Genomic DNA, 16,326 nt, shown 5'->3' with positions numbered 1-16,326 from the left:
TCCATGCATTCATAGGGCTTCTCTCCACTGTGAATCCGCTGGTGCCTTGTGAGGTATGACCGGCGGTTGAAGGCCTTCCCACACTCCGTGCACTCGTAGGGCTTCTCCTCAGTGTGGATGCTGAAGTGTCGGATGAGGTCTGATCGATTGCTAAAGGCTTTCCCACATTCTTTGCATTCATAGGGCTTTTCTCCAGTGTGGGCCCTCTTGTGCAAGATGAAGGTAGAGCAGTGGGTGAAGGCCCGTCCACACTCGCTGCACACATAGGGCTTCTCCCCAGTGTGACTCCTCTGGTGCTGCTTGAGGTGTGACCGGCGGTAGAAGGCCTTCCCACACTCGAGGCACTTGTATGGCTTCTCTCCTGTGTGGATGACATAGTGCTGAATGAGGTCCGTGCTGTCGCAAAAGGCTTTCCCACATTCGCTGCATTCAAAGGGTCTCACTCCAGTGTGAATCTGCTGGTGCCACGTTAGGTGGGACCTGCGGTTGAAGGCCTTCCCACACTCCACGCACTCAAAGGGCTTCTCTCCCGTGTGGATGATGTAGTGTCGAAGGAAACCAGTCTTATCACGGAAGGCTTTCCCACATTCTTTGCACACAAAGGGTTTTTCTCCAGTGTGGCTTCTGTTATGCAAGACTAAATTGGAGCGGTGGGTAAAGGCCTTTCCACATTCACTGCACTTATAAGGCTTCTCTCCAGTGTGAATCCGCTGGTGCCTTGTGAGGTGTGACCTGCGGTTGAAGGCCTTCCCACACTCCGTGCACTCGTAGGGCCTCTCCCCCGTGTGGATCATGTGGTGCTGGAGGAGGTGTGTGCTCTTGCTAAAAGTCTTCCCACACTCGGTGCATTCATAGGGCTTCGCTCCAGTGTGAATCTGCTCATGTCGCACAAGAAAGCAGTTCTTGGTAAACACTTTCCCGCGTTCCTCACACTGATAGGGATGTTTCCCTTTATGAATCAAGGGATCTTTCAGTAGCCCCTGTGAGTCATATTCGTGGAGAACATGTCCTGGAGGAATCAGCTCCCGTACAGTCCTTGAATGTACACCATCACTTGTCCCTAAACCATCATGTTCAGGCTTCATGTTCCCAGGGAGCTTCTCCGTTTGGGGGTCTATCCCTGGTTTCAACTGGCTTTCCAGCATTTCTGATGGCCTATCCTGATTCTTGCCTTGCCCCAGCTGGGAGTCCCCCAGAGCTTGCTGAGTCAGTTGTTCCTGTGGTGAGACTTCCTCAGATAAGGCAAGATGAGAAAGGGAAAGCTCTGTGGTCCCGGGTTTTGTACTGTCACCTGAAGGGAATACAATATACAGAAGGGCTTATTAGAAATGGCAACACAGAAAAACAAAATCGCCATTTCAGTGGGAATAAGAAGACGAAAACAGTGGCTCTGTGCCTGCCATGTTTTCAAATCTCTGAAATCCAGTTTGCAATTTCTTTTTGGACCCTGAATTCTTGAAACCTTTGAGGGGAAACCCAGAGGGAGAGAACAGTTGGGGGACAGAGTGTCTGGCAACTAGGGACAAGTACACAGAGTAGTGACACTGCATTGCTGGGTTTGCTCAAAGCTAGAATGCCTCCAGGTGCTATAAGAGGCCAGCGAAGGGGCACCTGACGCAGCCTCCACAGCAGCTGGAAAGAGGTCAGGGAGGGTTCCTAGGCAGGAAATGCGAGAAACTGCCACATAGAGAAAACAGGAAAGCCATTTCAGCCTTAGTTGATGGAATGAACAAAGGTAGAGTCTTTCAAGATTCAGGGAACCTTCAGTGCACCAGACAACAGGGCCGGTAAGAGTGCAAGCCCCTGACATGGGATGGGTGTCCACACAAGAAGAAACATAAGAGCGTTTGCGTCTTCTCAGTGCCATGTGAGGATAGAAGAGGAGACTCCTATCTGCAAACCAGGAAGAGGGCCCTCACCAGACACCAGATCTGCCAGCCCCTGGATCCTACACTTCCGGCCTCCAGAACTGTGGGAAATCAACGTTTCTTGTTTAATCCTCCAGCCTGTGGCATTCTTGTTACAGCAGTCCAGACTGACTAGGCAGTTGGTATGAGTAATGTTCTCATTCTTGAAGTCAGTGATGTTAAGTGTATTATTTTCAAAAAGGAAATGAATGAGCAAGTAACTTAGTTAACACATCAATTAAGCAAGGTCATTCGTGAATCAGTGATGACAGTGTGTCATAAACCAAGGTTTATGATTAATCGAAATCTGTACCTGAGGTCCACTAAACAAAAGTTAGAGGTCACAGCAGTATTATGGTTAAGATCATGATCTCTGACCACAGAAACCCTAGGCCCAAGTCCCACAAGAACTTAGTATTAGCTCCGTGGCACCTGGCAAGGCACTCAAATTTCGTAAGTCATTTTGTCTTCTAAAAAATAAAGCTAGAAACAGAGACTGTCCTGTAGGACTCTGAGAATGAAGTGAAATCCTGCATTTACGACATTTACTATGTGAACCGTGTTCAGTATGAGGCCAGACACTGAGCAAAACGTAACTACATGTCAGCTCTAATTTTTTATTATGGGTTAGTCATATAATATACATCTGGGACCTAATCAGGAAGCATATAAATTGGCACTGTCAGAATGTGTGGATTAACCTTGAAGAGTATTGAAGAATAAGGGGCGCCTGGGTGGCTCAGTCGTTAAGCGTCTCCCTTCGGCTCAGGTCATGGTCCCAGGGTCCTGGGATTGAGTCCCGCATCGGGCTCCCTGCTCCGTGGGAAGCCTGCTTCTCCCTCTCCCACTCCCCCTGCCTGTGTTCCCTTTCTCTGTCTCTCTCTGTCAAATAAATAAATAAAATCTTTAAAAAAAAAAAAAAGAGTATTGAAGAATAAAAAGAATGGTCCATGAGATGCCTGATGAGCCAACATTAAAGTCACCAGAATAAGAAGACAAGGAAGGTCCTGGGAGATTAGGGGCAGAGACTCCAAGAGGATCGGATGCTCACGACACAACCTGAAAAGTCTGCTGCATTATGAATTCACATAGCTGGAGGTTAAGAGAGTTGGCTCTGGAGCCAGAACACTCGGCACAAATTCTGCCCGTACCAAGTGAGTTGATACTGGACAAATTACTTAGCTGTTCCCATCTCAATTTCCTCGTCTGAAAAACTGAGAGACTCTGAGTTTCTGCCTCACCAACTGTCCTGAAGGTTAAATGAGAAAATGCCTATAAAGTGGTCAGCAGAGTGCCAGCCACTGGAGGATCGTTTGGGAAATTGGGGGCCATCACCCATTATCACTATGGTTACTGCTATATTTGAAAATTAGGAGCAAAGCAGTGACCGTATAAGGAACATTTCCAGTGCTGTGGTACAGAGGAACCCCCTCACAGGGCCTCAAAGCACAGAGAGAATGATGTTACCACTTCCACATGTGAATGGTGGGAATGTGAAAGGGAGCAGCCTTCTTCAGAACTGCTTGGCATTTTTCCAATAAAGCCAACCTGACCTGGAAACATACCAGAATCTATTCCTAACAGAAACCAGTGCTTATCTGCACGAAAACACATAACAAGAATATTCTCAGCAGCATTAAGTTGAAAACAACAGGAATGCCCGCCAAGAGGGGAATGGATAAATGAATGGCAGTTTTTCATACAATGAGATATTACGCTAGATTGAGAGTGAACGAACTCCAACTATATGCAACCACATGAAAAGAATCTCACAGACATAACGATGGTCAAAAGGAGACAAATACAGACCCAGCATATGGTAGGGTTCCATAGTCAAAACAAATTCATGCTGATGGTCTCAAGAGGGATTACCTAGCAGAAGGGGCTTCTGAAGGCATGAGACCCTGATGAGGTGCTGGAAATGTACAGTAGTCCCCTTTATCTGTGAGGGATTTGTTCCAAGACCCCCAGTGGGTCCCTGGAATTGTGGCTAGTACCAATCCTATATATACTCTGTTTTTTATATATACAAACCTATAGTAAAGTTTAATTTATAAATCTGGTACATAAGAGATTAACAGAAGTAACTAATAATAAAATAGAACAATTATAACAAACACTGTAATAAAAGTTACACAAACGTGGTCTCTCTCTCAAAGTATTTTATTATACAGCACTCACCCTTCTTGTGATGCTGTGAGATGATGAAATGCCTACACGATGAGATGAAGTGAGAATGACAGAGGCATGTGACATAGTATTAAGTTACTGGTGACCTTCTAATGATACATCAGAAGGACAATCATCTGCTTCTGGACCGTAACTGACCACGGGTAGCTAAAACCACGGAAAGCAAAACCACAGATAAGGGGGCACCATGGTATATATCAAATATTAACACAGGTGGTGGTTATATGGGCTTTTACGTACACAAAGATTCATCAAGCTGACCTCTTAAGATTTTGCACAACAGAGCATATGAGTTACAACTCATTCAGACAGTGCAAGAAGGGACACCTGGGTGGCTCAGTCAGTTAAGCTCTGCCTTTGACTCAGGTCATGATCTCAGGGTCCTGGGATTGAGTTCCGCATCGGGCTCCTTGCTCAGCTGGGAGCCTGCTTTGCCCTCTGCCTGCTGTTGCCCCTGCTTGTGCTCTCTCTGACAAATAAAATCTTTTTAAAAAATAAATTAATTAAAATTAAAATTTAAAAAGTGCAAGAAAATAATAGGAAATGGAAAAATGGAACATAAGATAGACATCTCTTGCAAGAATGAGACAACTTGGGGCGTGTGGGTGGCTCGGTTGGTTAAGTGTCTGCCTTCGGCTCGGGTCATGATCCTCGAGTCCCGGGACTGGGCCCTGCATTGGGCTCCCTGCTCAGTGGGGAGTCTGCTTCTCCCTTTCCCCCTGCTCGTGCTCTCTCTCTCTTTCTCTCTCTCAAAGAAACAAATAAAATCTTAAAAAACAAAAAACAATGAGACAACTTTTCCTAGAAAACGTTATAGAAAAGGTTATACAGGGAAAGCAGTTGATACCAGTGTGAAGACACTGGAGAGCCATGACTTTTTCATTTACTTTCCCCTAGTATGATGCAACGAAGCATATTTTTATGTTGAACAGAAAATGGGTAAAGTTACAGAAAAGGCAGAAAAGCAGTGAAGCAAGAAGCCAGTTCCCTGAAAAGGTGTGATCTGGCCTCTAGTTTGAGAATTTGCCATGGGGACAAGGGGACAAGGCCTCCTCTGGGGGGAGGTGAGAAGGGAGGCCACACATATGAGAGATTCAGATCAATCTGTAACAGTTGGTGATCAAGCAACACAAGCACACAGACGATTTTCGACATGAAAATATGCTAGGACAGCCGTGGCTGGGGGATGTGGTGAAGGTCTAGAACAAGCTCTCAGTGGCTGGGGGAGCCAGTATGGGAGACAGGGCAGATCAGAGGCACATAGGAGATGTGGGGAGACCAGCTATCACCCAGGCAAAAGTTGAAAACCTGGACTTAGGAGTGCAGGGGTCTCAGGGAGGAGGGGAGGTGATGAAGACATTCATGGGAAATGGACAGGATGTCTGAATGTAGGGGTTAGTAGAGATGGAGGTGTTGAGGAGTTATCTGAAGTTGCATCTGGCCTTCTAACACGCATGGGAGGTGGCAGGAGCAGGCAAAACCATGAGCTCCCTCTTAGGCATGTTGAGTGTCTTTTCCACTTTTCCACAGATGTGAGACGAGTGGCAAGGGTGAAGATCTGGAACACACTCCGAGGGGCCGAACAGACACACACTTGGGATGAAAGCCCAAGGGACCACCAGAGGGGAGAGCACGGGTAACTAAACCACGGAAAGCAAAACCACAGATAAGGGGGCACCATGGTATATATCAAGTATTACAAGGCACTGGTCACCACACCTGACATCCCCAGGGCCTCAGCAACCCAGATTTGGGGAATAGAAGGCAAAATGTTACCTTGAAGGTTAAGCAAACAGGAGGGGTGCGAAGACATGGAGCAAGGGAGTGCTTCTGAGCGTCTGACTGGCACCCGGAGACTGGGTGGATGGAGAAGGTGAGGAAGGGTGGGATGCAGAGGATAGCTTGTTTCCTCGCAGTGCAGAAGGAAATGGGAGATACTATCATTATTCATTAGGACTAATATGATGATCTGAATATCACTAACAGCTTACTTTTGCTGAGCCATTCCCTCACTATGGGTCAGGGCCAGTGTGAGCCAGTTTCATGCACAAGCTGGTACATCCTCAAACAACCCAATGACCTGCGAACAGACTGAGTGTTGCAGACTACATTCACTGAACCATTTGTTCCTCTCCTTGGACACACAGCTCAGCCTCATTTCCCAGCCCCAGGTGCCGAAGTGTGGCCAGATGTCTTGTTAGTGGAATGTGAGGAGAAATAGTGTATGTGGAAGTGGGTATTACACCTTCCTTTCTTCTCCCATTTCCCCTCTGCCAGCTGGAAGATGCCAGGACAACGTGCAAGTCTCATGTTGATGATAGGAGTTACCTGGGTCCCCAAATAACTGCATGGTACACAGCTCCACACTGACCCACATGGTCCTTGGGTGAGAAAAGTACTTTTCATATGCTGAGCCACCAAGATTCTGGAATATGCCTGTTAGAGCAGTTAGATTTTACATTGGCTGAACTAAAGCACAGTGAGATATGCACCTTCCCCAGGGCCACAAGGCTGCTGTGAGTCCCAGCTAGTTTTTAAGCCCAAGCAGCTGGAACTGAGAGCCTGAACTTATCATCTAATAGGTCCCACACCTCCACAGGAGCGCTGGAGATTGTGATAGGGCTGGAGGGGGTGGGCAGAAGGACCACAGGTTAAAAGGCTCCATGGATCCTAAGCCTCTAGAGAGGCCACAGTAATAAAACTTCCACAAATTCCAGTGGCAGTAATCGCTGTGCTGTCTGCAAGATGCCATGACCCTGACCCAGCCAGCTGTTGGCACCTACCTGGGCAGGAGTCAGGGGAGACGCCTCTCTTCAATGTCTGTAACTCTGGGCTGTGATCCAATGGGTAGAACAGCTCTGGTTTGGGCAAAGGACAGCCTGTTCAAGGAGAAAGAAAAAGGATGTGGAAATTGTGGTGAGAAGAAAGAAACCTCTCAATCTAGACTGGGACTTCAGAATTTGGAGAAGGCCTCAGAATGAAGCTGCTCCCATCCATGCAAACAAAATGATATGACCTGGAAACCAATGCATAAAACATCATTATTGGGCCCCAAAGACTGTAGACATTAGGGTTGGCTCCAGAGACAGCACCAATTCCCTTTGATCTCCATCATGTAGAATCCCAACACTGTTCAGACCTATCTCCTGAATGTGCTTTCTAATTAATCCAGTCAGGGGCCTCTACCTCCCTGTGCATCAGCCATACCTGGTGAGCCTGATTGCCACCACAGACTAATTTACATAAAATCTCTGGGGTGAAGCCTAGGCATCAGATTTTAAACACTCCCCAGGTGATGGCACCCCACCTGGTAGGTTAAAAAACCCTGGCTTCCATCATTTCACAAATGGCATCCCTCAGTATCGATAGTCTGAGGAAAGCTCGCTACTCTGAGTAAAGAGAAAGGTTTATTCCAGGCAGAAAGACTGGAAGACAAAAACAGGAATAGGACAACAAATAGGAAACAGTGACAAACATGGTAAATATTAATCCCACTATATCAACATCACTTGGAACATCAATGTTTTTCTAAATACTCCAATTATAAGACAGAGGTTGTCAGAGTGGATCAAAAAACAAGACCCGGGGTGCCTGGGTGGCAGTCAGTTAAGCGTCTGACTCTTGGTTTCAGCTCAGGTAGTGAGATTGAGCCCCGTGTCGGGTTCCACATGCTCAGTGCAGAGTCTGCTTGAAATTTTCTCTCCCTCTGCCCCTCCCACTCATGCTTTCCCTCTCTCTAAAATAAATAAATAGGGGCGCCTGGGTGGCTCAGTCGGTTAAGCATCTGCCTTTGGCTCAGGTCATGATCCCAGGGTCCTGGGATCGAGTCCTGCATCAGGCTCCCTGCTCAGCAGGGAGTCTGCTTCTCCCTCTCCCTCTGCCTGATGCTCTGCCTGCCTGTGTGCTCTGTCAAATAAATAAATAAAATCTTAAAAAAAAAACACAAAAACAAACCCAACTATAGGTTGTCTATAAGAAACCCACTGTAAATATATAAATAAGACACATACATGTTGAAAATAAATGAATGGAGAAAAATACACTAATATGTTAATAAAATATGTTAATATTAATCAAAAGAAAGCAAGCATACCTATGTTATTTCAGACAGAGGAAACTTCAAGGAAAGTTACCAGGGATAAAGAAGGCATTATGTAATGATAAACGGGTTAATTTGCAAATAAGACATAAAAATCCTTAATCTATGTGTCTGGCAACACAATGTCAAAGTATATGAGGCAAAAACTGATAGAATGACAAGAAGAAATAGATGAATCCACTATCAAAGCTGGAAACCACACTACCCCTCTATCAGAAATGTACAGATCCAACAGGCAGAAAACTAGTAATGACATAGTTGAACTCAACAATACCATCAATTAATTGGATATAACAGACATCTACAGACTACTTCATCTAAAAACAGAATATATGTTCTTCTCAAACTCACATGGAACATTTACCATGATAGATTATATTCTGGGCCATAAAAACACACTTTAACAAATTTTAAAAAGAACAGAAATCACAAAATGTCTGCTCTCAGACAATAAAGTAATTAACTAGAAATTAATAACATAAAGATAATTGGAAAATCCCTAAATAGGTAAAGATTAAACAACACACTTTTATTTATTTATATTTTTATTTTTAAAGATTTTATTTATTTATTTGACAGAGAGAAACACAGTGAGAGAGGGAACATAAGCAGGGGGAGTGGGAGAGGGAGAAGCAGGCTTCCCGCTGAGCAGGGAGCCCGACGTGGGGCTCGATCCCAGGACCCTGGGATCATGACCTGAGCCGAAGGCAGACGCTTAACAACTGAGCCACCCAGGCGCCCCTGAACAATACACTTTTAAATAACACATTGGTCTAAGATGCAATCTCAAGAAAGTAAAAAATATTTTGAACTAAATGAAAACAAAAATACGGGGCACCTGGCTAGCTCAGGTGGAAGAGCATGTGACTCTTGATCTTGGGGTCACGAGTTCAAGCCCCACGCTGGGTGTATAGGTTACTAAAAACTAAAAAAATAAAAAAATAAACTTTCAACAAACTAACTAAAAAACCAAAAATACAACCTAGCGAAATTTATAGGATGAAACAAAGCATGCTTAGCAGGAAATTTATAACAGAATGCTTATTTTTTAAAAGAAAGATCTGAAGTTAATTATATAAATTTCCACCTTAGGCAACTAGAAGAATAAATTAAATGCAAAATAAACACTATAAAAGAAATAAGAATTAGAGCAGGAATCAATGAAATTGAAAACAGAATACAGAGAAAATCAACAAAACCAAAATCTGGTTCTCTAAAATGATCAATAAAATTGATAAGCTTCTAGCCAAGCTAAGAAGAAATGAGAAATGACACAAATTACTAATATCAGAAATAGAACAGAGGACATCACTACAGATCCCATGGACATTACAAGAATATTAACAGAATACTATTAACAATTTTATCTTCACAAATTTGATAACTGAGATGAAGGAACCAATCACTTGAAAGACACAATCTGCTAAAACTCACACAAGAAGAAACAGAAATCTCAGGGCGCCTGGGTGGCTCAGTCGTTAAGCGACTGCCTTCAGCTCAGGTCATGATCCCAGGGTCCTGGGATCAAGCCCCGCATCGGGCTTCCTGCTCCGCGGGAAGCCTGCTTCTTCCTCTCCCACTCCCCCTGCTTGTGCTCCCTCTCTCGCTGTGTCTCTCTCTGTAAAATAAATAAATAAAATCTTTAAAAAAAAAAAAAAGAAGAAGAAGAAGAAACAGAAATCTGAATAGGCCTATATCTATTAAGGAAATCGAATCAATAGTTAATAACCTTCCAAAAAAAATAAAGCACCAGGCCCAGATGGGTTAACTGGTGACTTCTACCAAACACTGAAGAAATTATACCAAGTCCCTTCATTCTCTTCCAGAGACAGAAACAGAGGGGTATTTCCTAACTCAATCTGTAAGTTTGAGTTAGGAAATCTGTAACTCTAATATCAAAACCAAACACATTACAGAAAAGTATACACAGTATCTCTCATGAATATAGATGTAAAAAAATCCCCCACAAAATATTAACTAATCAAACCCAACAATGTATAAAAAGATTACATACCACAACCAAGTGGGATTTATCCCAGATATACAAACCTGGATAAAAATTTAAAAATCAATTAATATAATCCATCACATCAACAGGCTAAAGAAAAATCACACATTTATATTGATAGCTGCAGAAAAGCATTGATAAAATCCAACATCCATTCATTAAAAAAAAGAAAAAGAACTCTTAGCAAAATGGGAATAGAGGGAAATTTCCTCAGCTTGATAAAGAACATCTACAAAAATACCTACAGCTAACAACCTACTTTAAGGTGAGAAACTTAGAGCTTTCCCACTAAGATCAGGAACAAGGCAGGATGTCCTCGCTAACCATTTTTCAACATTATACTGAAAGCACCAGCTAATGTACTATAGCAAGAAAAAGGTATACAGACTAAGAAGGAAGAAATAAAATTCTTTATCTGTGGATGACATGGTCACCTATGTGGAAAATCCAACAGAATCAACAAAAGACCTCTGGAACTAATAAGCAATTATAGCAAGATTGCAGGATACAAGCTTAATGTACAAAATGCCTTTGTATATACCAGAACTTAACAAGTAGAATTTAAAATTAAAAACACATTACCATTTACATTAGTACTCCCCAAATGAAATACTTAGGTATAAATCTAACAAAATATATATAGGATCTGTATGAGGGAAGCTACACAACTTCAATAAACAAAATCAAAAAAACAAAATAAATGGAACGATATTTCATGTTCATGGATAGGAAGGCTCAATATTGTCAAGATGTCAGTTCTTCCCTATTTGATCTGTAGATTCAATGCAATACCAGTCAAAATCCCAGCAAGTCATTTTGTGGATACCAACAAACTGATTCTCAAGTTTATACGGAGAAACAAAAGATCCTGGTCTCCTAAGCATTACAGTAAAAAGGAAATAGCAAACACTCTTGTATGGGGCCAGCAACCTGAGTCCAAGAAGGCTAAAGCAGTGAGAGGGGGAGGGGGATGTGCGCAGGAGGATTCAATCCTCAAGAAACGGGGGTCAAGAGAAGAGGCAGACTTGGTGATGCTAGACACCATTTCATGAACCACTAAGAACAAAAAGCTGGGAACTGCACTCAGTAATTTGGTCAAATAGAGACACATGCATAAATAGAAAATATCATCTATTCTGGCCAACATTTCACAAAAGAAACCACCAAAAAATGCAGAGGAGAGCTTTTCACAATGAAGATGTGTCTTTTAAATTGAACAGATTGGGGCGCCTGGGTGGCTCAGTCATTAAGTGTCTGCCTTTGGCTCAGGTCATGATCCTAGGGTCCTGGGATCGAGCCCTGCATCGGGCTCCCTGCTCAGCGGGAAGCCTGCTTCTCCCTCTCCCACTCCCCCTGCTTGTGTTCCCTCTCTCGCTGTGTCTCTGTCAAATAAATATATAAAATCTTTAAAAAAAAAATAAAAAAAAAATAAATCGAACAGATTAAGCTTTATGAGGGACTCGCTGCAGTGGCCCTATTTTTCTTATTTGCCAAGGATGGCATGCTGGAAGAATTAAACGAGTGAAGAGGAACAGTATCAGCATACAGAAAGAAGTAGAGACAATGACCATGGGGCTTCACACAGCAAGGACTGGGCGGCCACTTCCTGCTGCAAAATAGCTGTGGTAGAAAAAAATCATTGTGAAAAGACAGAGACACAAGCAGACCCACAGAGAGAAGCCAGGACAAAAGCTCCAAAAGCCAGGGATTGTGTTTTTCTAAGTTCCTGTATCAGTCCCTCAAGGGGCCCAGCTGGAATTCCTGCTTTTAGGTTTTGTGAGACACCCCCATTTCCTCCCAACACATCCTTCTCCTTTGGCTGTGACCAAAAGTAAACTATGTGGGGCACCTGGGTGGCTCAGTCTGCCTTCGGCTCAGGTCATGATCCCAGGGTCCTGGGATTGAGGCCCACATCAGGCTCCCTGCTCGGCCAGGAGCCTGCTTCTCCCTCTCCTGCTCCCCCTGCTTGTGTTCCCTCTCTGGCTATCTCTCTCTGTCAAATAAATAAATAAAATCTTAAAAAAAAAAAAATTAAACTATGTTTCTTACTTAACACTCCTTGAGACATGGGAGAGCAGGAAGGAAGAGGAGTCCAGAATATGACTGAAGGAGGGAGGAGGAAAGGAAGGCTATAGATGCCTTCTCAAGCAGCCAGGCCTGGAGCCAAAGAGCAGAGTGAAGGAAGTGACAGGTATCCCATACCGTAGAGTTAGGGAGGCCTTACCCAGAGAGACCAGGAGCCCACAGGTCTCCAGCATCACCTCCTGGTACAGGGTCCTCTGGGCTGGGTCCAGCTGCCCCCACTCCTCCTGGGTAAAAGTCACGGCCACATCATCGAAGGTCACAGGCATCTGAAAAGTCAAACAGAGGCAGTGTGTTGGTCTTGGGGCTATTGATAGGAATCAGAGCCCATTTCTCTCGATGGCAAGGGGGCAGAGTGTCCAAACACCCCCTGAGGGCTGAGCTCTGTGCTGGACTCAAGGAGGCAGAGATGCTGTTTTGTCCTAATTACAGCAGCAACTCATAAGAGACAGAGCTTCCTATGTGGGAGCCAATGGAGAATGGTGTGAGGGCAGGACCTTCCTGTGTGGACTGTGAGGCACAGAATGGTAAGGGCTTCAAGATGCCACAGAAACGGGAGAGAGTAACAGAGATAATGAAAACAGTACCAATAATAATTGCAGCAATAGCAGCCAAGACTCACTGATCTTCACTGCATGCCTGACTCATGCTGACCTCCGTCTTGCTAATGTGAATGAAAGTCCCCAGCTCTGAAGTCTAGAATCAACACTTGCCTGCCGTGTGAACTTGGGAGCCTCACTTCATTTCTCTCAGCCTCAATTTCTGGATCAATACAATAATTCTCACTCAGCAGTAATGGTTATGAGAATTAAAGAAAAAAATCTTTGTAAAAGAAACACTGGGGTGACTGGCCACAGCCTGTGAGGTCAGGATCATTATCACGTTTGTGTCAGTCAAGGCCCTGAGGTCCAGGGGACTCTAGTAGCTCACCCACAGTTTACATGTGGTACGAGCAGAAGCAGGATTTGAACTGAGGTCCCTCTGGTCTAGAGTCTAATGGCATAATCTTGACAGTCCATTAGCAAAGGAGTTAATGAAGATGTGAAGCATTTCAGATAAATTTCTCTGCCACACTCATTTCAGCCACCATTGAACATTAATTCTGTGGACGTGGGCAGAGGAGTGAATTCATCATCGCCCACCTCACAGGACGATCACCTGAGATGGTGGCACCTGCTTGGGAAGTGGCAGGGCCTGGATTGGGTCCCATTGCCTTCTGTTCCTCAGAGACTACTAAGGAGAATCCACCATGAGTCAATGTTCCTTCTTCCTACCTGAGTCTTTCCCCCCACCCCCTTTGGCAACTCTGAGGGAATTCAAACCCCTCCACCTGAGTCTCACCAGCACATATCCCTGAGGAAAGAATACTTCAGGCCCAGAAAACAGAAGTTACTGAGGACAACGCAGGCTGTGGCCATGAGACCAGGCTGTGCCACAGTGTCTGTCATGGCTGAGAGTATGATGGAACATTCAGCAAATGACCACACAGTCTGGCCCTCCTAGGGTAGGTCTCAGCAGATGGGGATAGGGGGACCATGGAAATCACACAGGTACTCTGGGGACTCCTTAAACAACCAATCTACCTTTTTTTGTCCACACACTTCCACTTGCTAAAATGCCATATCCCCCGGGCGCCTGGGTGGCTCAGTTGGTTAAGCGACTGCCTTCGGCTCAGGTCATGATCCTGGAGTCCCGGGATCGAGTCCCGCATCGGGCTCCCTGCTCGGCAGGGAGTCTGCTTCTCCCTCTCCCGCTCCCCCCTCTTGTGCTCTTTCTCTCTCTCAAATAAATAAATAAAATCTTTAAAAAATAAATAAATAAATAAAATAAAATGCCATATCCCCACCTCATGCCCAAGGCCTGTAAGGAAGCCTGCCTGGCTTACAAAGTTGACTCTGGGTATCACCTCCAGGCATCCCTATCTGCTTTTTGTAGAGAAAGGAGTAAAAATACAGGCTGTGGTGGTCAACACATTGGTTGTTTCTGCTACTTAAGAGCTGCAGTGATTTCGGACACTAAATCTCCGAGCCTCAAGGTGTTCTTGTGCAAAACAGAGATAGATAGTAACACAACCCAACTCAGAGGAGCTGAGGATTAAATGAGGTGATACGTTATGCCTGCCTGTCAGCCCACAGCAAGAACCAGTGAAAGCGAGCTATCACGGTCCTTTTGTTACTGTTTTCTCTTTGCTCCCACAACACCCTAGACAAATTCAACCACGAACACTTACTTAATTTCGCCAGGTTCCCTAGAGAAATGCCAGATGATGGGCAAGGAGGGATGGGGCCATTTTAGCCCGAGCTGCTAGGAAACACCTCTCCCAGCGAGCGACACCTGAGCAGAGGCCAGAGGATGTGAGAGAGAGGCCCTGCAAAGTCACAGGGCAGCATCCCAGGCGAAGGCCAGTGCAAGGACAAAGGCTGGGGGATGAAAGAGAACTTGGCATGGTCAGGCGGTGCGTCCGGAACGAAGGCAAGGTCAGAGGAGGTCGGCGGGAGAACCGGGTAGGCACCTGCAAGTCATGGCAGCGGGCTGCTCTAAGTGACGCAAGCCCCCGCAAGTAAGCACTTGTCATCCTTTGTGCACTGACTGAACACCTGCCAGGGACCCGCCACAGACGCAGGGCTACGGACAAAGTGACCAGCCAGCGCCACCTGCTGTAAACAAACGACAAGGAGAAAAGGAAATCGAAGGGCGTCTGGCGCTCCAGGCTGCCTGGGAGCCCCTCCGCAGCAGAGCGGAAGCAAGGCTCGGAGCGTCGTCCACTCACCCGCACCGGGCCCATCCACGCCGCCGCCATCATCGGACCCTGTGCACACAGCAGGACCCGGAGGGGCAGCGGCCGAGGGGCCTGCAGGATTCAGCCGACTGCCACCCTTTCGCTGCCCACAGCGGGGTGACCTCGGCTGACTGTCGCACTCCGAGCCTGAGTTTCCCCAGGGTGAAGTGCGCCCGAGGCCCAGGCGTCGCGTCAGGGCTGCGGGATAGCGAGCCGCGCGCCCGCGGGCGCTCACGTGACACCCCGCTACGGCGGACGAGGGACGCGTGTGAGGCTCGTAAAAAGATACGGAGGTGGGACCTACGGCCCACTCCACCTTCTCCGCTCGGGCCTCCGGAAGGTGGCCTGCCTGCCGCTCAAAGCCCCACTGCCCGGCCGGCGCAGGCGGATGACGCACGCCTCAAAGGGCCCGGAAGCCCCGCCCCCGCCGGCGCGGGCCGCAGGAAATGCCCTGTCTTGGGCAGCCATTGGCCCAGCGCCCGCGCAGACACGCGGAGCACAGCCTTCTGGGTAATGTGGTTTTTTCCTTACCGACACTGGGCCGTGGGGCACTTCCCAAGCGTGTCTTCTCCGGGAGAGTGCGCGAGGTCCAGGGAGCAGCTCAGACCCGCTTCTTCAGAGTGGGATCAAGGGGCGGGGGCGAGGCCGTCCCTCTCATGCCCGGGTAAGTCGAGGCTCAGGAGGCGGGACCCCCGCCCGGGGTCAGGGCACGTGCCAGGTCCCGTAGCCGGATTCTTGGCCCGGCTGGTGACTTCCCCCGTGCGCCTCACCTCCTGGCGATCTTCCTGGAGCGAAGGCGGATGCTCGAGCCGTAAGGCGGCCGCCGAGACCCGCGCGCGGGAAGCCCGCTGCGACGCGGCGCACGCGCACCGCGCGGCCCCTCCTGGGCCTCCTGGGGCCCAGCGCCACGTGCCGCGGGGCCTTGACGCGCGGAGTGGGCCCCGGGAGCCCGAGGAGCGCGGCGCGAGCCCCTGAGTGGGGAGGCCGCCCCTGAGCGAGGCTGGGGGAGGCCGGGACTCCAGTGTGGAGCGTGGGCGCTTCGACCTGTGTCTGAGCGCCGGCCGAGGGGTCGTGCCGGCTACGGGAATTCGGGAACTGTTAGCAGACGCTGCTCTCGCAAGTCAACGCAGAGTGAGACTAGGTGGAGAAAGGAATGGACAGGGGCGAACCCTGAGCCAGCCCGGCGCCGAGTAGTTGCAGACAAGAAACCAACAGTCCCGTTAGGAATGCTAACAACCCTTCAAGAATGTATTACACAATT

At 47.0% G+C, this 16,326-nt stretch overlaps 1 protein-coding gene across 2 annotated transcripts in view; it reads right to left on the bottom strand.

Moving 5' to 3' along the window:
* Positions 1 to 15,941, bottom strand: part of LOC117997801 (zinc finger protein 805-like) — a 17,112-nt gene extending 1,171 nt beyond the window's left edge. The window contains exons 1-4 of one of the 2 annotated variants that reach the window (XM_034986214.1): positions 15,057 to 15,941; positions 12,429 to 12,555; positions 6,881 to 6,976; positions 1 to 1,291 (exon numbers count right to left, since the gene is read on the bottom strand). The exon at positions 1 to 1,291 is cut by the window's left edge and continues 1,171 nt beyond it. In XM_034986214.1, the coding sequence (XP_034842105.1) occupies positions 1 to 1,291; positions 6,881 to 6,976; positions 12,429 to 12,555; positions 15,057 to 15,089 (1,547 nt within the window). In that variant the 5' untranslated portion in view covers positions 15,090 to 15,941. Of the gene's footprint in view, positions 1,292 to 4,088; positions 4,430 to 6,880; positions 6,977 to 12,428; positions 12,556 to 15,056 lie in introns of those variants that run through there. The other variant, XM_034986215.1, reaches the window with a different exon arrangement.
* Between the last annotated feature and the right edge of the window lie 385 nt (positions 15,942 to 16,326).

The sequence above is a fragment of the Mirounga leonina genome, unplaced genomic scaffold, assembly GCF_011800145.1.
Source record: "Mirounga leonina isolate KUSES-001 unplaced genomic scaffold, KU_Mleo_1.0 Mir_376, whole genome shotgun sequence".
NCBI lineage: Eukaryota > Metazoa > Chordata > Mammalia > Carnivora > Phocidae > Mirounga > Mirounga leonina.
The sequence above is the reverse complement of the archived record's forward strand: the minus strand, read 5'-3'. Positions and strand labels throughout refer to the sequence as shown.